The sequence below is a fragment of the Pogona vitticeps genome, chromosome 2 (assembly GCF_051106095.1).
Source record: "Pogona vitticeps strain Pit_001003342236 chromosome 2, PviZW2.1, whole genome shotgun sequence".
Taxonomy (NCBI): domain Eukaryota; kingdom Metazoa; phylum Chordata; class Lepidosauria; order Squamata; family Agamidae; genus Pogona; species Pogona vitticeps.
This window is the reverse complement of record NC_135784.1, coordinates 233,535,460-233,559,042: the sequence shown is the minus strand read 5'-3', so window position 1 is coordinate 233,559,042 and position 23,583 is coordinate 233,535,460. Positions and strand designations below refer to the sequence as shown.

Genomic DNA, 23,583 nt, shown 5'->3' with positions numbered 1-23,583 from the left:
ACACCACCCCCAATATTTGTTTCATTAATGGTTCAATAACCATTTGTTGCTTTGTGCTGTCAAGTTCTTACATCTTATGGTGACCCTGGTAATTAATGATCCACAGAAGGTCCTATCATTTAATAGCCCTGCTCAGTCTTCCAAGCTAAGTGCTACGGTTTTATTTATTGAAGCCAATCCATCTCATATTTGGTCTTCCTCTTCTCCTGCTGCCTTCAACTTTTCCAAGCCATTGCTTGTGTACTCATAATACAACCAATGTAGAATAGCCTCATTTTAGTCATTTTAGCTTCCGTGGAGAGTTCAGGCTTGAGTTGATCTGTAGCCTACTTATTTGTCTATCCGAGGGAACAGAGATTCTGTCCCTGTGGCTCCGGAGAGATAGAATCTACCGAGCACATGATGCTTAGGTGTGACAGACATAATAAGATCCGAGAAAAATATATTACACCACTTTTAAAAGATATGCCAAGCCAATTGGATTCAGACCACTGTAATCAATTGCTAACCGACCAAGATCGGACTATCACAGAACTGGTAGCGAAATTTTGGGCGGCATGCTACAGCAGACAGACTAGATAGCTCAACCCTTAGACCTTGGCCATACATCGCTATATTTGCTGCTTTAGACATTCTTAGCTGTTTTTAGACATTTTACCTTTTGTATGACTATATATGCCACTCTCCTCAACGGTTTACCTTTTATCTTTTAGCAGTTTTACCTTTTATCCTTTTAGCTTTTTACCCTTTTTTATCCTTTATTTTTACCTCTTGTATGGCTTTGTAGTACATGCTTGTCTATGAAGTTATGTATTCAATTTTGTATGGCTCGATGCCGTAATAATAAAATGTATGTATATGTAAGGCTCTCCATCAACACTACATTTCAAATGAGGCGGGTTTTACCCCCTGTTGAATTAACTCTAGTTACTGAAGTCTTCATAATTAAAAACACAGCTTTTGATCCCCTCCTTGGGGACATGCCAGAAGAGAATGGAGAGCTATATGAACACAGTGCTCACCCAGAACCTTTCATGTGACAACAACCAACTTTATTGCATCCACATTCAGCCAATGACTTACCCAAGACAACCCACCAAGAAGGCTCCAATACCATATATCCTGTAGCTTTGAAAACTCTTGAGTTCATTAGCAGTTTGCTCTGAGGCAGCTGTTAAAAACCACAGATTACAAAGCTTACTGGGTACTCTGTTATATCCTGCAGTTCTTTGATTTCTGTGCTATATAAATAATTCACAATAAGGCAGGAGCACCTTACTCCCACGGCAATGGGTAGAACTCTTCTGGTGTTCTAGTGAGGTTTGTGGAACTTGCTGTGGCTAATTGCGATGCATCTCTTTTACATGCCTAACCACCCATCTGGTTACATAACTGAGATGTGTCCTGGCACACTGTCAATTTAGCAGCTATTAGCTGTGGAAAGTTATGCAGTCCATGAATGAGCACCAATAGGATTCCAGCCAATATTTCTTTATATTTGGTCACATAAGACATCTTCCACTAACGCAAAACTATATGTTCATTAATTGTGTAGTAAACTGTAGCATAGTAAACTAACTATATTATAATTATAATTATTATAATTTATATAATTAATAAGTAACTAATAATTCAGTACCAGGTTCCATACAAGTACTGTTGTACAAATGTTCAGTGAAATTGTTATGAATGATTATTATAATTTCATAGAATGTTCATAATGTTTTGATTGGAAAAAAACACATGATGTAGTTAACTCTTGGAAAGATAAGTATTTTTACTGCCAACTCCTTTGCTTTTTCTCATTATTTTTTTTAACAATGCCCTTCATTCTGTAGTATGTGCGTGTGTCTTTTGACACAAAACCTGATCTTCTTCTGCACTTGATGACCAAGGAATGGCAGCTTGAACTACCCAAGCTTCTAATCTCTGTGCACGGAGGCCTGCAGAATTTTGAACTCCAGCCAAAGCTCAAGCAAGTCTTTGGGAAAGGCCTCATCAAAGCTGCCATGACAACTGGAGCATGGATTTTCACTGGAGGAGTAAACACAGGTAACTGCAATCTGGCAAAAAGAATTTCTGCATACGTAAGGGCACAAGAGCATTTTCAAGACTATAAAAATCCTCTAACAGAGTCCTGTCACTACATTCAAAGAAATGAATGGCCTTACATCCATATAGCATGTTTTTGACGTGCCTTTTTCAAATTAAAGATCACATTAGAGACATTTGTTTGCACTTGGCATGTATGTGTTTCAGAATACAGACAGCCATGGCAGGCACTGGGCAGGAAGGATGTTAACTCTCTCCACTCCCAAGGTCATAATCTTACCCATCTCTGTCCCAGGCTCTTGCAGTGCTGTGATTTAAATTGGAGGAAAGTGCTCATTGGCAATTTTTTGCCAGGACTGCAGAGAGGAGAAAGTCTTAGTCCTGCTTGAGCCCAGCTACCATGACTTTTTAGATAATGTGCATGTTAAGTACAAAAGCACAGTTAATGTCCTATCTGTTCTGTTTCAAGAAAGTGCCATATGTGATATTTCCAAGTAGTCTCCATGTTCACATTGGGCACTCCCAGAAATTGCCGTCCAAAATCTGACACTGTTAGGCTTTGGCAGACTAAATGGGCATTTAGGCCACTCTTTGTACTGCTCCAGGAATGGGTGGGTCCACTCCTAAAGACAGTGATCCAACAATGTCTTTCCTGGAGTGGATCAGCCCACCTGTACAGCAATCCTATCCATACTTTTCTGAGCCCCTGCCAGGGTCATCTACTTTTTTGATATGGGTAGGATCACCCTGATTTGGGTCAGTTCCATACCATGCAATCACTGGAACTAATTAAAAGCAAGCCCTCTGGTTTGAATTTGCCAGTATTGTGAAGAGGCTTAATACTGCTGTCAAGGAACTCAGCCTCTCCCCAATGCTTAAGGATTGTGTTTGTGCATGTACTGTATGTGTGTGCTTGCATATGTTTACTGTTATCCCTTACTGTTATCCCTTCTCCCTTCAAAAATGGCTATACCTATATGGCCTATTCTCCAAGCTATGAAAAGGGAGCCAATTCCCACCTTGTCATCTTCTTTTGGATTGTTGTGAATGAAGATGGACAGCAAATGGAATCTTTGTGGGCCTTTGGCTAAGACCAAGCATAGTGGAACCTTGAGGGACCAGAAAAGGGAGAGGCCCTAAGAAATAGTGCAATTTGGTTTCATCTGGAAGAATCCTGTGCTCTATCTGCACAGTGTACATACATGTAGCAGATGATCGGCAAAAACAGCTATTTAAAGGAGCTCTATTTTGTATCTCTGTTTTCTTCCCCTTTCCTCTCAGTAGAAAAGGCACTTCCTGCATGTGTCCTTGTTTGCTTCAGGGTCAGGTGGCACTTGAGGTTGTTAAGGCAAAAGAACCGCAGGAAGGGCAGACAAGCTTGTAATTGTACTAGTTGTACTCAGAGTTTTTCCATGAAAATCATGGATGGGACAATGGCTGCCCTTCTCTCCTTTAATTTTTGTAATTTAGGCCAGTTGAATAATTTGCTTATAAGACATAAATTCTGAGTTGCCCTGTCACAAGATGTGCTTTAAAAAAAAAAAAAGAAAAAAAGAAAACGCACAGAATCTCCAAATTCCTAGCAATTAGAAAGCTATGGCAATTTGCTGCTATTACACAAACATTCTTCTGTTTTATTTTTAGCAGAGATTCATGCTCTCATTTTTCAGTAACCCATATGGAGAGAGTGACTATAAGAGACAACTACACCCACATATACATTTTATTACAGGCATTAATATATAAGGGTTTTGCACTCTGCCATATGCTTGTATGTTTTTCCTTCACCTTCCCCAGGAGTCATTCGGCATGTTGGTGATGCACTCAAGGACCATGCCTCAAAATCTAGAGGGAAGATCTGCACTATTGGAATAGCTCCCTGGGGAATTGTAGAAAACCAAGAGGATCTAATTGGCAAAGATGTAAGTCCCTGGCTTATCTCTCTCTGTGTTTGTTTTGTCAACATGTTCTTGACACTGAACTTTTCTTTCACGCTGTCTCAAATCATTTTAAAAGAGGCATATGTAGCAATACCAATATCCATCTGCATTTTTAATAAAAATTGTAAAAAAAAGGCTAGTGTTTGAATTCTCATGCCTTATCTGTAAAATCAAGGATTAGGAACACAATGAATAATGAGTCTGTGCAAAAAAAAAAAAAAAGAGCACTAGGGACAAAGCAATTTATAGTAAAAGGTTTATAAAATTCAACTCATTTTTACACTAGCCATTGTGAATTTCATTTAAAGAAATACAGTAGGATCCCAATATCTGTGGGGATCAGTTCCAAGCCCCACTCCCAAAGTTAGTGAAAAAATAGGGATTATAGCTAACGGTCTCTTGAACCCAGAACACCCCCCACCTGTAATGTTTATCTTGATGGTGCCTCTGTGAGGAAGAAGAGCTACTGAAATATTCCGTCCTTCATTAAGGTGAAGTCCATCTCTCTGTCTCTTGCAGACCCTGTCTTTCACATATACACACACACAATCTCAATGGCTCTGCAGGTTTCTCTTCTTTGAAAACCATTAAGGATCCGTTTGCCAAGGAAACAAGGAAATAGATCCTTGATGAAAGGGCTTGCCAGAAGACAGACACTGCTCTAGAGGGAACCACTTCGGAATGCTGGGAGACCAGTCAAAATGGCACTGGCTTCTCTCGAGTGGCCAGTCCGATAATTGCACCTTGAACATCTGGATTTTGAGAGAGAGAGAGAGAGAGAGAGAGAGAGAGAGAGAGAGTATTCTTAGCCAGTGAATAAGCAAATCAGTGGGCGTTGATCCAGAAGTTATGGGAATCCTGCTGTAACTCATTGTGAAAATTGAAAAACTGTCAAAACCTTCTTGGGTTTTGATTGATTAATTTTTTCTGGCCTGGGACGTATTTTTTGTTACATTTTTATCCTGCCTTTTTTTCTAACAGCATTTTTTGTGGGCATTTGTTCTTGAGTTGCTTGCAAAATCTTTCCTGGGCACTCAAAGAAGGTTCACAACATCCTGATCCCAGTTTTAAACAAAAGAAAAAAAAGCTAACCTACCATTGTTTGAAGGTAAAGGTAAAGTTTCCCCTTGACAAATGATTGTTATGGGTTTTTTGGGCTCTTTGGCTGTGTTCTGAACATTGTTCTTCCTGATGTTTCACCAGTCTCTGTGGCCGGCATCTGAAGATGCCGGCCACAGAGATTGGAGAAATGTCAGGAAGAACAACCTTCAGAGCATGGGCAAGGAGCCCAAAAAACCCACAACAACCATCAGACCTCGGCCATGAAAACCTTCGAGAATACATTCCCCTTGACAATTTGTCCAGTCGTGTCTGACTCTAGGGGGCAATCTCTGTTTCCAACCCATAGAACTAGCGTTTGTCCAAAGACAATCTTCCATGGTCATGTGGCCAGCGTGACTAGACACAGAATGCAGTTACCTTCCCACCATGGTGATACCTATTTATCTACTCGCATTTTGCATTTTTCATGCTTTAGAACCGCTAGGTTCGTGGGAGCTGGGACAAGCGACGGGGGCTCACTCCATTGCATGGATTCGATCTTACGACTGCAGGTCTTCTGACCTTGCAGCACAGAGGCTTCTGCGGTTTAACCCGCAACACCCATCTCTCAAGCTTCACAAGTTCTGGAAAAACCTCTACTAGGAACAAGAGCCCATCCTGTAGAGAAATCTTGGGGGTGAAGGAAGATATATTGTCAATGGGTTGACTGGACACAACAGTAGTTTACTTCTCATACCTTAGACCCTAAGACCCTTAGACCCTCTCTCCTAAGACCCTTAGACCCTGTCTCCTAAGACCCTTAGACCCTCTCTCCAAAAGCAACTCCTTTTTTCCTCCTTTGTTATCATTCCAATTTCTACTGCCCATTGATATTCCATTGCAGTTTTATCCCCCAGGCTTCCAAAATAGCTGTTTTCCCCAGATTATTGTCCATTTATCTTCAAACTGCTACTCTCCTATTTGAGATTTGGGATTTACCTAGGATCCAAAGGTTATGTTCTGGATCTAATCTAATCAAATATGTATTTCCTCTATTATGTTCATGGCGTCTTTACTAATTTTCCTAAATTACACTCAGCCTTGGTGTTACCATAGTTGTATACAGCATAACACATGGTGCTTGCAAATTTCAGGTACTGGTGCCACTGTGATGGTAAATCATTATGGCAACAGGATACTGCAGTGACTTCTAGTGCAATAAATAAAATCTGATGAATGGGCCCACTGCAATTTGGAATACTATTTGGAAACAAGTTGCCTAAAACAGATTCTGCTGTCAAGTGCGTAATCTAAAAATTCATGAAAGGAGAGGCCAAAGGATGAATATTAAAAAAGAAAAACAAGAAAAATAATGTGCCAATATTTAATAAGCAAAATCCTATCCACGTCAGTATAACATGAAGTTATGTTGTTGTAAATGTGTCATGTGCTCTGCCTGACAACAAGGAAGTGCACTAATCAATTGTGCAAATGGTCATGAATCCCCAGCATGACCTATTCTGCAATGCACTGTTGGGAGTGCTTGATGGATAGCACTCCCACTTGTAACTATTGCAGGTGTAACCTTAAGTTGTGCCTGCACAACTGTGCAACAGGATATAGGCCAATTTTTGAGGGGATATGATTTACCTCTCTTCACCCACATTAGAAAGCACTTAGTTCCATACCCCAATGTTCTTTCATTCTCTCTCTACCACAAGTGCGCACTTACCCCAATCCTCCAGCCACTTATAGGAAAATGAAGCTCTCTGTTTATAAATTTGAGAATCTTGATTTTACAGTTAAATTCATCCAGTTTTTACAAATAAACAGACTGTATTTTTCAGCCTACAGAAAGGCAGTGTAGTGCAGTGTAGTGCAGTGTAGTGCAGTGGATAGAGTGGATAGATTCAAATCCATGCTAAGGCATGGAAATTCACTGGGGCAGGAAGTGGCATTGATTAACCATTCCTTAAGCATCTCAGGTGTCTTGAGAAGTCTGTTTTATAAATACAGAATTGCAGCACTGGAGTTCAGGAACTTGGGTGGTGCTTACATTAACCCAGGGTTAGCTATGCCAAAGCTGACTATGGGGGCACCATCTTTTTTTCAAGTATCAGACAGCTCATCAGCTAAATAAATGCAGGGTGCCACAATACTGTTCGTAATGGCTACATCCAGCACCAGTTCTCCTTCCATTAAAAAGGCTTGGTTAATATAGGCCCAAGGTGTTAGGACCATGAAGCGCAGCAGACTCACATGGATGGGAGGGCTCTCTAACCAGTTTACTCCAATTACCATATATCAGTCTGAACATAATGTACATTTATCCAAATCATACAGAATTTGGTAGGATATATTTCCCAGTGTCATCGAAGCAACCAACATGAATTTGACACAACTCCGGGAGGCAGTGGAAGACAGGAGGGCCTGCCGTGCTCTGGTCCATGGGGTCACAAAGAGTTGGACACAACTAAACGACTAAACGACGACGATTTCCCAGTAAAGTTTCCTTTAAATATGACATGAATATCAGAGGAGTTTATCTGTGCTTTTCTTACCATAATAACACCTGCAAAGTGTGATGAGGACAATGGTATGAGCCTTTACTTATAAGGTGTTGCTTGCTAATATTGGCCAGGTGACATTTTCACAACATAAAGTGCATATATATATCTGGTCTGGTCTTAACAAGCATGAGATCCATTGCTGAAAGTACCTGCCTTATTATATACAGGCATGTAGGACTATATGTTATATTCCAGACTCTGACATAAGCTGCACTGGGGACATTTATTCTTAGAAGTTCAAATCAGAGTAGAATGGACATTCAAACATAATTTGCAAAATCTGTTTGGCATTATAACAGTCGTGATTATATAATAATAATAACTCCTTTCTTCTATGGTTTTAAGTTATCTGAGGATAACCATTTGAAACATATTTACCTTTCACTTAGAAAGTGAACCTGACATGCAAGCTAACAACATGTGATAGAAAAACAAAAGTGAATCTGCCAGGAGCTACATCTTTTTTCTGTAAACAAGGACTGCAGTATTATTTAATTCAATCTTTTGACGTTCTTGGAAGTAAAATAGATTTCAGATGCCTTTCTCGGGTTTTTCAGTAAGTGTGATTTACATGATCAAAACTGAGCCTTGACCTAATTCTCTGCTGCTCTGTTTCTCATACCTGAAGCCCAAAGCACATTAAGGCAAAGCTAGGAGCTACGGCAGTGGCTGGTAACTTGGGAGACTCTTCTCACAGAACATTTTTCATTAATATTTGTGGCTCTACCAGAGCTTGGCAAGGGTAGTGGTACAGCCAAGACGTTAATGTTAAGTCATTAAGGCAAGTTAAATAGTTCATCTTTAAAAGCTGAGAAATTAACAGTAATGGTTAATTTGCTTGTACATGTTAGTAAATAGCAAAATATCAACTGTAATGAGTTAACACATGAGAAATATTATAATGGTACCATTGCCTTCTTTAATAGTTGAAATAATGATTTCTTCATTCATTACTGAAAATTTTAATGAAGCAGAGCAAAGAATAAATTAATTAATTAATATATTTTTGCCAACCTTTGCTGTTTAGCATAATAAATAAAGAAACTATGTCTGTCATATCTAATCTCATCTTGCAAGATTAGGCAGTATTACTATAAGGTTTTGGGGTTTTTTTGCAAATTATTTGATGGCTGTTTCTTATCTGCTTATATTGCCTGCCTGGCAAATATTTTAAATGAATTCTGCTGTGCTCTGTGTGATGGCATATTGTAGTAATAGAGCAGTAGGGAGGATTTGATTTGTCTATAAAGGGCAAACAAACGTGACATACTGTGAGTGCTGACATTTGAAAAACAAAAAAGGAGAGATCCTTCTAAACTGGATTTTTTGCCATGGTGATGTTTGCAAGCAGGTGCATTTAAGACTGAAAGCAAAGTGTGTTGCTTATATACAGCCCCTCGATGCTTAAAGGACCGCCCCAGAGAGTGCAGCTTGGGGAGAGCGTCTCGGCCCCGTGGAATCTCAATTGTGGGGTCCCACAGGGGTCGATCATCTCCCCAATGCTGTTTAACATCTATATGAGGCCGCTGGGTGGGGTCATCAGGGGGTGTGGAGCCCGGTGTCATCAGTATGCCGATGATACTCAGCTCTACATCTCCTTTCCACCTACCGCAGGAGAAGCCGTTCTGTCCCTTCAGCGCTGCCTGGGGACCGTACTGCAATGGATGCAGGAGAACGGGCTGAGGCTGAACCCGGACAAGACGGAGGTACTAAGGGTGGGTGCCCCCACAGTCGGGAACTTGGGAAACTCCCTCTCTTTTGGGGGGGTGACCCTTCCCGCTAAGGATGGGGTCCGCAGCTTAGGAATCCATCTTGACCCGGCGCTCACTATGGAATTCCAGGTGACGTCGGTGGTCCGAACCGCCTTTTACCATCTCAGGCGGGTGGCCCAGCTGCGGCCCTATCTTGATGTTGGGGCGCTCACCACTTTGGTGCACGCGCTCGTAATCTCAAGATTAGACTACTGTAATGCGCTCTACGTGGGGCTACCTTTGAGGCTGCTGCGGAAACTTCAGGTGGTGCAGAACGCGGCGGCCAGACTCCTTAGTGGGGTGAAAAAATTCCAACATATCTCACCCACTCTGGCCGCATTGCACTGGCTGCCCATCCGATTCCGCATCGACTTCAAGGTGTTGATGCTCACGTACAAAACCCTAAACGGTTTAGGGCCTCGATATTTGGCGGAACGCCTTCTACCACCAAGTTCTACCCGTGTCACTCGCACGAGCCAGGAGGTGAGGTTGAGGAGCCTAACGCCGAGGGAGGCCCGGAAGGAGAAGATAAGAAATCGGGCCTTCTCGGCGGTGGCTCCTCGCCTCTGGAACAACCTTCCCCCGGACATTCGCGCGGCCCCCTCGCTGGGTATTTTTAAAAAGCAATTAAAGACAATGATGTTTCGGCAGGCCTTCCCCCCCACCCCCACTTAGCTAATCCTGATTTTCCTTTTTTCTTTTTCTTAGTTTATAATTTTATGGTTGAAAGTTTTCTTCTTTGTAAATTCGTTTTTAGTCATTGTTGTACCCCTGTTGTGAGCCGCCTAGAGTGGTCTATTGACTAGATAGGCGGGATATAAATAAAATAAATAAATAAATAAATAAATAATAAATAAAGCTCTCTTTGGGCGATTTATAATTTAATTATGCAGGCTACACGTTGCCCACCTATCCAGCAAACTGGTACTCAATTTACCAAACTCGGAAGGTTGGAAGGTTGAGTCAACCTTGAGCCAGCTCCTTGAGCCAAGATCAAATTCAGGTCATGAGTAGAGTCTTCACGGCAGTACTGCAGTTTAACCACTGCACCACGAGACTAAGGACCCGGTTGTACTGTTGATTTGTATCAATATCAACTTCACAGTATTTTAATTCAATTTCCTGTCACATGGTTTATATATTGGTGCACCTATTCATTTTGGAAATCGCAGTTCTGATTTAAATTACAGAATTTAAACTGGTTTGAGAGGCCAATTATGGTATACGTGTGTGTTTTTTTCCCATTAGTTTTGCAGAGGTGCAAAAGAAATATTCTAGAGCTGAGAGAAATCCTCAAGTTCTGGGCACTCATTGGAGAAAAGGCCTCTGTTCCCACCTCACACGTATGATAATCTGCAAGCTGTGTCTTCTGCTCTAATGAGTTAACCTCCCTCCTTGCTTTTCCAGCCTGAAACCAAGCTGCAAATGGAAAGTCCTTTAACAAAGGACTTTTCACCAGTTCTGCTGGATCCTTTTTTTCTCTGTTACTTACTTTCTTACAGTGCTTAATTTACGATAGCAGCATTCAAAATGGCCAGATGATGTGAAGTGATACAATTTAAATAGCACTGTACAGTATTTTAAAAAGCCCTTCCTGCCTCTCCTAAAAAACTTACATTCCGGCCAAAAATAAAATTGGGCTTCTTTGTGTGTTGTTTAACTGGGATTTTAAAAACTAGTTTTTATTTGCACAAAACCCTATCAACAGATATTCTTACTGTCACTATAACGCACCCTAAGACATTTTGTTTTGATTCAGGCAGGAACAAGTTATTTTCTGCTAAACTTTCCCACTAACTGTTGAAAAAAGGAATAAAAGGACATCCAAATTCATGAAACAAAAAGGTGGCTGATATGTCCTTTTATTTGTATATTCATATTACTCTGGAGTGCTACTTTCACAAGAAATGCCCTAAAAGTTTGGCAAAATCATTGTAACTTTCCCTCAATCTGGCTTCCAGAGTAGCAACAAATTACATTGTAGTAAGAAAGTATGGATGTCAACAAATGTAGACATGTCACCACATGAATAATGTTACTAAACAAATAACAAGACATGTAGTTTAGCCATGGATCTCAAACTAAATCTCCAGTACAGTTCCTTGAGCATCGCAAAAAATTCCAGAGGGCTGGGAAATGCTCGCCAGTTTCAGAGTGATTCCATGGGCCAAAAGGATGAGGGAAAGGGGGGGGGAGCTCTATGATGTGTGTGAATGTCACAGTGGATTTGGGCCTGTGGAAACAACACTGGGAATGCCCGCATAATATGTGATGTGTAGTGAATATTTAAGATACTTCTGTGTACGATAATGGGACTTCCAAACTAACATGACTCATTCAAAAAATTATGGTGGGAAGACTAATGTTGATACTCTAATATTTGAATTGTGAAAGCGGAACTGAAGTATAAACATCAGAAAAACCAATTTTCCCGTCAAAAGTATGATCCCAATGTGATACCTCATTTTTATACCACCATTGTTGCAACCTATGGTTTTAACAATAAATTTGAGTGTTTTTTGTGTTCTTAAAACCTCCGGCTGTATTTAAATTGAGCGAGAAAAGCACTGGCAAAAATTTTGTTGACACCTTGTTATCAAATTATTATCGCTATATTAGGAATGCTGTACAGTTTCTCCCAGTAGCTGTATGTTCTACTTTTCTCTCGTATGCAGGTCGTCCGACCATACCAAACGATGTCCAATCCGATGAGTAAATTGACAGTACTCAACAGCATGCATTCCCATTTTATTCTGGCGGATAATGGGACTACAGGAAAATATGGTGCAGAAGTAAAACTTCGCAGACAATTGGAAAAGCACATCTCACTTCAGAAGATAAATACAAGTGAGCAATTCACTTTCTTCATCTACCTGTTAATCGTGGTGACAAAATGACAATATACCTTTTAAAAAACAGCCCAGGTTTAAATGGTGGAGAGGATTGAAAGCAGGCTAGATACAAATTGTAGTCAAATGCTCCAACGTGCTTCTGAACCAATGGGTATTTTCTGCATTGTCACATAGCCTATGTACAATCAATCACATCATATTAAAGTTGCATGAGTTGTTGTGCATACTCACATATGAATGAATATGTCTTTAATTATAAGACTGACTTCATTAAAGAGTTTCATCAAGGCCACAAATGATACTCACAGAGAATGAAGAAGCAAGTTCAAAATCAAAATTCCTAACACTACTTATAAGAGTCAGGGCAACAAGTAGGAAGCTAGGGACCTGCTAGGATGGAGCACATAAATAATGCTATATGCATGTCATGATGAGAAGGATCTCAAGTAGGGAAGGACATTTGGCTGCAAATGCAGGCAAAGTAGACTGTGTCAAAAGAAGGCAGGTTTCATAGATGAAACTGACTTGTAATGGCAGCATCCAAAATCCAGAAAGGACTGTAGACATGCACACATATGTGGAGCCTTCCTGATTTCCTTTTCCAGCTTCATCACAGATCAGTTCTGAGGCTCCTCAAAGATTAGGCAGTTGGGTTACCGAGAGGTATGCTGAGGTCTGAAAGGTATCTTCCAAGGTGAAATCTTTCTTCATTGTGATCTGGATCCTTTCAGAGGCAGCCACTTAAGAACATGTAGGCATGGATGTTTCTTGTACTGAATCAGAAGAGGATATAAAATGACTTGGAAAGGCAATCCATTGCACCTGATTTGGGCTGTATAGATAAGGAACTACTCTTTTTATTCCATCCACTGAAAGCTCCTGCCTCCTAGACATCATCTGTTCTCCATAGGCATTGTTCAGTCTCGAGGTAACATGCTATGTATCGAGAAGTATCCTCTCCAGAGCATGAAGCCTGGGTAAAGTAGTATTTCTATTCCCACCAATAATTAAGTAAAGCAAGAACTCTTGACTAAGGATTTCTGTGTGCACCCAGAGAAGCTTAAACTAATCCAAATAATAGCAGCTCATCATAGTAATAGAATGTACTGTGTTAGCCACATACTAAAAACCTGGATAGAAATATTTAGTAAAACTCTATGATTAAACCATGAGAATGAGAAAACTAGCAGAATTTTATATGTAGATTACATTTTTGTGAAGCACCGTGTTATCTTGACATTTCAGTAGTAGAACACACATTATAAATTTATCAAAGGGCATTTTACATTTGCCAGGATGCTGTGTTACAGCACTGAGTCTTGCTGGGTTTCAAGAGAAGTGCATCCTTTATCTGGGGAAGTTCTTGGAATCTTTAGAACGCCGCCATTGAAGTCATTGGGATAACTATTAAGTTAGCAGGGATTAACTTGTGCTGTTGATTTAAATAGGGGTAGTCTAAGCATAAGGCTGGATTGCACCCACCGTCTGCATATACTCTGTAAGCAGCAGCACTGAAAACAATAGAGGCAGTGGTGGGATTCAGCAGGCCAACAAACGGTTCTGCAGAACCAATAATACATTAGCTACCGGTTCTGTAGAACTGGTGCGAACCTGCTGAATCCCACCACTGAATAGAGGAGGCACATTGGCAAGACTATTTGACATACTGTATATGAAGACTGGGGGAGGGAGTTGTCTCATGATGGAATTTCTTCTTCAAAGATGATTGTTTGATTAAGGCTTAGAGAATTTTATATGCAATTTTACTTTTTTTTCTGGAGTTTTGAAAGAGAGGGGCAAATTATTTTCCCTAGAGTAATGTTTACCTTTTGGTGTGCACATAAAGTTTATGTAACTTGTCACGGCTAAACGTGGCTAACTGGCAATACGTTGGGGCCCATCTAGTGGTTAGAGTCAGGCATGTGACTCTAATTTCACTAGTCTAGTCTCCTGTACCTCGCTGGGTTGAGTTAAACAAAGAAAACTAACTTGCTTTTCATTGTATTTTAGTTCAGCTATTTTGTTTGTTTTCCTGTGAGGAAGGAAGATCAGGGTGAGAAAGAGAGGGCTGGCCAGCATCACTCAGTGAGTTTCATGAGTCTGTGTGAAACTTAAATCTGTCTTCTAAGCCTTATTCCAACACCCTATGGTAATTATGCATGCTTTCTTTGTTAGACTTAAAAGATCAGCTCCCATATCAAACTCAGAGTTTTAAATATGTGTTTACACCTTTATTACTTAACTAGAATTTAGCTGGACAGAGGTAATTTATTTACTATTATTATTTTATTGTCTACATTTATGTCCACCTTTACCTTAGAGATCCCAAGGCAGTGTACATGCCTCAGGCCCTTTTCAGGAGAAAGGCAATTTATAAATATTTTAAATAAGATAAATAAATACCTAGCTAGCTTCCTCCCCACTTAATGCTCAGAGAGAGAGAGCGCAACTAGTCCAATGAGGTCAACAAATGATTTACATGGCTGTAAAGAATTTGTTCCTAATCTATGTTACCACTCTGTCCACTTTTTCATTTACATCAAACAAATAACATTTCAGAATTAAGTCTATTTCTAACCTCATAACCATTTATCTTGTGGCAATCTCTTCTCTGTAAATTATGCATATATTAATATATTTATCTACAACACATATCAGTGAATATTTACTTCAACTTTGGTAAAACCAGAAACATTCCTATATTTGTAATGTTGAATTTTAGTGACAAGAGATGTTTGGATGCATATATATTTGACAGGATAAAGTGTTTTATAAAGTAGAGAAGAAATCCATCTGAAATAATTTTATTAAGGTATGTGTTTTACCTTGTTTTGGTCTTCATTATATATAGATTTCAGGCATTTCTACAAGTCTCTGAAATCCTTGGATAAAAAAGAAAGATCTGGTTTTAAGTAAAATAGATTATTACAGATGCAGAAAGAATATTTTACTGAAACAATCAACCTGAGAGGCCCTGGAGAGACTACATGAAATGAGTTAAAGTATTCCAGAATTGGTGGCAGGAGCTGGGTTTTTTGTAAAGTTCAGATCCTGCTGCCCCACAACAGCTTTCATTTCCTATACCCTTCCATCCCTGATGCTAGTGATAACTAGAGAAGTGCTGATGTAACCCCAGGTTAAGTTAAAAAATGTTGACTGGCATTAGGAGCAATTACCCAATGTAACTGTTATGAATTAAAACAAAAGTTAAAAACTAAAAAAAAGACAAAAAAAAGTGGCGGCACCTTAAAGAGTAACTTAAATATTTTTAAGGTGAGCTTTTATGGACAGGTTCACTTCATTATCAATGCAATTGATAATTAAATTGACTATAATATAACCTCTGGTTCCTTGTGGTTCTTAAAGGAAGCTATGATCCACTTCCTATTTTACTGTGTCTAATGCCAACTTCCCTCGCCAAAAAAAACGAAAACAAAAACACCCAAGCTATTGGGTTTATTATCTATGCTTGATTTATTTGTGCGGAAATTAAAGTAGCAAGTTCCCCAATTTTGTTTTTCCTACAGAATAATTGCTTCTGGATCTGTCATTCAGATATTAATGCAGAACTGAATTTTGTTGGTTGCATTCAGGTTAATATGGTGACAAGTTAATACAAGGCATGTCTTCTTCTACATGCTTTTCAAGATCCTGTTCAAGCCCCCAAAAGGTGTAGTCTTTGAAATCTTACACTACAGTATACTAGTCAGTCCCTAAACTGGAGTTGTTTTGCACGGCTACAGTACTTCTTCAGTATATTAGATATATATAGAAGCACATTATGGATAATTTAAACCAAGCTGGTTTTCAGTGTTATTACCTGTTCTGATTCATTTGCAAATTGCAGGAGGCACACTGGTAGCCAGGTGTAACACATCAGACAAAATTATGTCACCTGTTGTGCCATCATCTGCTCCTACTGAAAATCGATTTGATTTTACGTCTAGATGTCAACTTAATCAAGGGTGCCATCTGTGCCATATCAGTATTTACTCTTTAGATGCTATTGTGAGCAGACACGGCTTGAAAATGCTCCATGTTTCGGTTTGGAGTGTTTGGGTGTTGTACAGCTGGGGATGCATTGCCAAGACTGAACACAGCACCGTGACAGATTGCATTCTGACATATAGTCTATTCTGAGCTGTTGAGAAGGAATCCATTTACTTTGGTTCCGAAGTATGATGCTGTTGATTCATCATTCTCTTCTCATGTCTGAAAAGGCTTGGATAGATAACTTCACAGAGCTCTTAGCATTTAGCGCTTGAAAGGTGAGAACATTATATACTTCAACTATATTTTCTAGCTTGGCGTGAGGGATCTAATTTCACAGACCATTTCAGAGCAAAATTGCATGTATCATCAACAGACCAGCAGTGGGAAATTCTATGTTAGAACGAAACACAGTAGACATCCTATACTACTTGCCTTAGTGTTAGCCCTCTCAACAACATATTCTAACATGCTTTCTAAAGTTAAGCGTTCATATGTTTCCTTTGCTTGTAATGCATTCAATTTTAACATGCATAGTTACTATGCAGTCTATGAAACTATGTCACTAAAAAATTCTAGGCATCTAACCAAATGGCAAAGCCTGGGATTCCATCAGATGACTTCATGACCATTGAAGTGTTGAAGTGGTATCAAACTGTATAATTGTGGAGTGAAAATACATCCTTCCTATGCTTATAATACATCCCATACCTTTGTTCTTGCATTGGGAAAATATTCAGACAACTGAAATCACCAGTGGACTGAATATCTGTTCCCCTTGGGTCAATTAGGGAATCTATTTGGAGGTGATCACCGTTCATATTCTCATATGTTATACCAATTTGACATAGGTAAGGAGAAACTACAATTAATGCCCATCTTGTTAGGGGTTTCCCTTAGAAAAAAACTGCCTGCAACATTCATTACAGACCAGGAAGGTGGGGGGAGACTCCTTATAAAAAGATTTGAAATATCCAGGACAAAATCCTATTGTGTAGCCACAGGGGTGTAACTTAACATTATGTCTGTGGTAGCTAGAATAGCATCAAAGTGGAAGTGCTATTAGTGCAGCACTTCCACCAGTGCATTGCACAACCATCCCAATAGAAATTGCACACAAGATTGCACAATCAAATTGTGCAATTCCTCTTTGCTTGGCATTTACATTACACTTTCATGAATGGGCTTTTGCTCACAGTGTGTGATCATGCAAAAGCATGAACAAAGTGCAAAACGTGTGATCATGCAAAAGTATAATGCACATACATTGCACCCCAGCAACCAGGAACATGGGAAGGCAAGGCAGGAAAGATAACAAACAAGTATGAGATTGCAAAATTGGGATAAAAATATTACTTTAATGTTTGATAACATTTGTTTGACATTTGATAACACTTGGTGGAACATAAGCAGGATCCAGTCACAAGCTAACTCATCTGCCAACCAGTATACCCATCCCCTGCCCATCAGCTGGGTAATTGCACTGGAATAGTGCAGTATGGGGCCCACAAGGACCAATGCACAGGTTTCTCTATCCACCTGAGGGAGGTGTAGATCTACACCCCTCAGACCAGGCTAGTGCCATCACCCCCTCCCTCAGGGGAAGCAGGGAAGACTATTCTGCTTACTCCCATAAATGGATCCTGCTTGATGTAAGACAGAAAATCAGGAACCCTTGGCCATGGTGTGTCTGCATGTATGCCAGGGGCTTTGTGCCTCCTCCCCACTCCTCATGTCATGGTGAGAATACAGTGGTGGGTGCTGGTAAATGGGGAGCTAGGATTTCTGTAATTCCAACAAACAGAATGTTATTATTTTTGTCAATTTGAATGATACATAGGAACAAATTTCGGGTAGTGAATATAAATAGAAGATCCTGTTGTATACATATTTGCTAGTCATGTGTCCTTTTAATGGTAAATGTGAGTGCTCCTAAAGTCAGAATCAGGTTCTATCAACTGTACATTGGCTTTGTTCATAACTGACACTTCAGTCATTACAGACTTGAGCAGAAAGCAGTCAGCTTTTCTTATTTTTGGATTCTGTTTTCCAGGTGAGCAGAAAACAGATTGTGTTGTTTAAATATAAAATCAGTATAATGGGTGCTATCCTACAGAGATATTACTTGGTTATCTGTCTCACCTTCAAGTAACTTGTCTTTTATCACTCCAACACAAGTGTCATTTAGATTAATTCACAGCCTACATGAAAGTGTGAACTGTAAGAAGTACAGTTCTGCTGTTAGAAAAATATTTTCTTTATTCTGAGAATATGTGTGGTTGTTTCTTCAAATTCAATTTTTCTTGACTTGCTGAAAAATGCCCTTTGCAGCAAAATCCCCAATTCAATGCTATGAAGCTTTGGCTTCATCCTAGGGTTTTCACTGAGTCAAACAATGGGCAAAGAGCAGGGTAGATACTGTAGGACCCCCTTATCCATGAGATCAGTATCTATTGATTCACTTATCCATGGTCTGAAAAGATAAAAATATTACAAGAAAAAATCCATAAGGATGTATAGCTTATATATATTAAAAAATCACTGTTATCCATGGTTTTCAGTATCCATGTGTAGGAACCAATCTCCAGCAGATATAGGGGCCCTACTGTACATCAATGCAAACTATAGTGCTACAATAACAATACAGGATGTGATTTTTGGATGTTTTTCATTGTAGATTAGGAGGAGGACCCTCTGCAGTGTTGGCACTCGGTGTCTGGGTTTTGGTGAGCTCTGTAGTTAGACTTATAACAATTTGAATTACAGAGTTTGCCAAGCCACAGAAACATGAGCCACAGATGAGGGTCCCCATTGTCCCTAACGCTGATTTCAAACAAGCATAACTTTCATATGCTGGGTGCACCTTCATTTATTTTCAAGTAAATGATTTTAAAACGTAGAATGGTACACTTGGCAGTGCCATTGTTCTGAGGTTGGAACCAGAGCTTGGAAGGGTTATTTCTTTGCACTCCCACTCCCAGATTTGCCTAGGTGAAATTTTGGAAGGTATCGTCATCATAAATAACTTTTCCAAGTATTAGTTGCTGCCTATTTTCAAGTCTTGGATGACCCAGGCTGCTAGTAAGGATGTAAGCAAACAGAATAATGTGTCTCTCCCCAAATACCTCTATACCAGCCAGAGAGGGCCATGTGCAGTTGGCCTACTACAGTTCCACGGTAGGGATGAACGTCAGTTTGTATACAACAACAATAACAACAAAGTCAATGTAACTTGGAAGAATTATAATGTTTTCTTAAAATTGCAAAGATAATCACAGAGAAGATTAGATGTTTCCTACTTTGCCTTCCTGCCACAATTGTTTTGATTTGCCCTGTGCACATAGTATTTTCCTGTGCATAGCAAGATTTCCATCCTAGTAATGCAGTAGCCAGTTTTACAGCTTGAGACTGGATTTCTCTGTGTAATCATGTCATTGGGAATACGGGGTTTAAATCAGACAGATAGATATTTAAAATAAACTTGGTCATTTAGTAACAGAATATTCTCAATCACTTTATAAAGTAGTAGATAGCACAATCTTATATATATGCTCAAACACCTCCAATGCAAGGTGATACAGCATATGCACAGTAGTTCTTGGAACTATTAACCGTGCTGCTATTTATAATGGATTCAATGTTTATTTCTTTATTTACACTTACAGTTATTTCTTTCTCAATAGAAAGAATAAGAACTGCAGGGGAGGGGGAATTAAAGCATTGGGGAGTAGTAAGTGAATCTCAGAATTGCAGGTGGCCTAAAATTTACGGATCTTAATTTCTAAAACCTAACCCTAATGATTGTAAATAAGAAGCCAAACAGCAAATCAGCCATACAGTTTTCTTATGTGAATGCTGCCCTTTGTTCTCAGGGGAAGGTAGCTATTATGTTTCTCTTTCAAACAGCTGCCGGGATATGGTAGCCTGCTGAGAAAATAGAGAACAAATAATACTTTTTTTAAAAAAAAGTGTTGTCTTCCTATGTTTGTGAAGGTAAAGTAAAATAAGAGAACACAGTAACCTTGAAAATGCATTGGTAACAGTTAAAATGTCATATGAAAAATCAAAGAACATCTATCTGCAACTGGGTAGCACCAAACTGTCTAGTTAATTATTACTAACTGGCTTGCACAACTTCTGCCATTCAGTCTTCAGATGCTTCAGAGTCACAGAATTCAAAGTGCTTGACACTGTAATCCTAAAAAGGCTGTTTTTACCTCAGTCATTCATAATGAATGCTTTCAGTAGGCATTTTTCAGTCTCGAGAGACTATGGTAACATGTTCTGAATAGAGGTCTTGGAACAGCGTCTAGTCTGGCTGAGAAGGCCAATTCGAAAGTAACAATCCCTTCCACACTGAAGGCAAATACAGTCTGTCCACTGTCCAGCTCCCTGATTTTGCTGGTTTCAGGACTGCCTCTTTGCCTCGGCCTGCTGGACAAGGGTCTCTTCAAAATGGGAGAGGCCATGCTGTACCGCCTGCCTCCAGGCTGAACGCTCAGATGTCAAAGTTTCCCATCTGTTGAGGTCCATTCCTAAGGCCTTAACTCTCAAAAACATCCAAGACAAGCAATTCCCTAGCCTCCTAAAAATCACCTGATTCCTTTGAATTTTCCTTGCAGAATTAATGCATTTCTGGAAGAGGATATATTTTTTTCTTCACAACATACCTTTTGTAAGATCTTGCTGAGTTTCAACCAGTGGTGCATGTTGCCTTTTCTAGAAATAACCAGACAAGTTGAATAGAACCTGGATTGTGTGGCTTCTGTTATTCCATTCACCACATCCTTATGTTCTTGCAGAATTGGGCCCAGGGTATAAGATTCAGCATCCTTTTTTCAGTTGCTAGCTTTTAAGGCACTGAAGTGATGCTTGCAATGTGAGCAGTGTCTCAGGGCCTTGGGAATTAGCACAAGGTGAATCTTGAATGTCCTGCAGAACTCCCCGATGCCCTCTGTCAAGACTGGCAAAGAGAGAATAAACATGTGAGTGTGGAACGTGATGTTTATGCAGGTCAGGATTCAGCTTGTAAGACTGGAACATTCAGGTTGTTCCACTGAGAAGCCTTTAAACAGAACTAGTCCTGAGCATAGCAATCAGAAGTTTCTCCTATAAAACTTTTATTGTCCCTTGAAATTATTTCCCTGATAGTAAAAATTATTTTTCCTTACTCTTGAAGACGGGCAAGAAGGGGGCAATATGTGGTCCACTTGCCACCTGCAACTCCACCCTGCAAACTGAAATGCAGTGGAGTGACAATGAAATCAGCAGCAGGGGAGTGTAGGCATCAGAGGATTTGACAACACAGCTTCCTACATGTAGAAAGGTGTCCACCTCTACTTTACAATAATAGAATAACTTACAACAGACCATCTAATAAGAAGTAGCTATAAATGCATGTTTCAGATTGAGTTTGTTTGGAGTATTTTGTTTTCCTCTGTATACCGAAGCCACAATTAGAAGTTTGGTTTACTTTATTAATACTGTTCCAAGTTATGGAGTCTGGATAATCCAAATAATTGCAGTGAGTCAAACAGCAGCCTAGGAAGTTGAAAGTACCGTATGTCCTCATTCATCTTTTAGAAGAAGATATATGATCAAAAAATATTTTATTCTGAATATGCTCCATTTCCTTTAAGTAGTTATGTGTATGGCATAAATCAGGTAGATTTCTGGAACTAAGTTTAGTCTCCCATCAGAACTGTGGTAAAAATGGAATGGAGAGGAATGGGAGGAGGTTCAATTTGAACGGGAAGTCCTAATGCTGTTAAATGTTTGCAGTATCTATTCATGTGACCCGTGGGCTTCCCTTTGTCATCCTATGCCTGAGAATATATGAAGGGGGCTGGGAAGGCAAAGGGACGTTCAATTGTCATCACTGGCATCTTCTCTGATCATTGCATCCTCATCAAATGCATTGGAATGCTCATTTACTTATGTCCCGATCTTCCTTTCACCTTCTCCTCAATAATTAATGCATTTTCAAACCTGGGAGGTGCTTTCTTGGTGTCTGGTTGTGGTTGGAACAGATTGTGAGTAACCATGATGAGTCTGAATCCAAAGACAAATGAAGTGGAAAAGGAGGTTATCTGACCTAAGAGCAATACGTAGGACATTACTGTGTGGTAATTGATCTTCCTTAATCATGTAGGTTAAAATTCTAGCACTCCTGGGCTTATTACTCCTCTGGAAACTCCTAGTTCCTATAGCCAATGGCCCCCCAATTTGTAAATATCAGTTACATCATATGGATTTCTTTCAGATTAATTATATGTATTGCCATCCAGACACTACATCCAGCAAAATCTTTTCACGGATTAAAGGCTCTTTCTATCAATGGGATGCTTTTGATCCATAAGAGCTATTCTGCTGGTTGGATGGGGGAGATCTTTGCAGATGTGGCCCCTTCTAGTGCAACCATGAAAATTGGCTCCAGTACATTGGAGGATCCTGTGGAACACCAGCAACGGTGGGCATGAGGACTTAGCCTCTTCGCACCATCCTCCATCAGTGGGAATGTTTTTACTGGTATTGCACATGAATGCCCCTCTGATGGAATACAAATGGAATCAACCCAAAATATTCACCAATAATGTAAGATATTGACTGACTTAAAGCAGTGCCTTTATAATATAAAACACATTATTTTTCCCTCATGTCTTGTTTTGTCTTTTGGATATTGTGCTGTTCTGTAAAGTCAAGTTTGATGCAATACAAGTGGGTGTGTGGGTGGGACTTAAATGCTCAAATCTTGTCCTGGAATCTACATTAAAAAAACTCTAAAAATCTAGCTGAAATATTTCCAACTGCTAATATTAAAATAAATATATTTTTTACCAAGTTGTGATGTGAGCATAAAAAGAAAATGATGATAAGGGAACTTTCAACAGACTAAAAAGCAAATAAAGTTTTAATCATAGTTTTGCATGAGGCGTAATCAAATCTTGAATTAACAAAAACTTTTTGACATAACTGTGTGATGTCCTCCAAGGCAATCACGGAGTCCGTATGGTGGTCAGGAATATGTTCATGAGGAAAATAAAAATGGCAATTTTATTAAAATGTTAGGCTGCCAAATTGAAATCTGCTTATTCCTGAATGTTTTTGGCCATAGTCCACAACCCAAAAAGCATTTAAATCCAATCCAAGCTCAAGCAAGCAAGCAACCAGTCATTAAAAGCAAGCCTAATGTGCAACAAAACATTTCTGAGCCATTTCATCCCATTCCACATAGCATCCTAGAATTCCAGCCTCTCTTATTGCATGCTATGTCAGTTACAAAGAGAACTAGCAGGCCCAGTTACGGGAGTGTGTTTCAGATGAGATGCTCCGTTTTCCTTGCCTCAAGGACATTTGTGGGAAAAACTCTTAGCCATGAGGTTTCTCT

General features: G+C 39.6%; 1 protein-coding gene across 8 annotated transcripts in view; it reads left to right on the top strand.

Moving 5' to 3' along the window:
* Positions 1 to 23,583, top strand: part of TRPM3 (transient receptor potential cation channel subfamily M member 3) — a 534,030-nt gene that overhangs the window by 363,333 nt on the left and 147,114 nt on the right. For all 8 annotated transcript variants that reach the window (XM_078385072.1, XM_020798619.3, XM_020798621.3 and 5 more), the window contains exons 4-6: positions 1,839 to 2,052; positions 3,850 to 3,974; positions 12,030 to 12,201. In XM_078385072.1, coding sequence (XP_078241198.1) covers positions 1,839 to 2,052; positions 3,850 to 3,974; positions 12,030 to 12,201 — 511 coding nt within the window. The remainder of the gene's footprint in view (positions 1 to 1,838; positions 2,053 to 3,849; positions 3,975 to 12,029; positions 12,202 to 23,583) is intronic.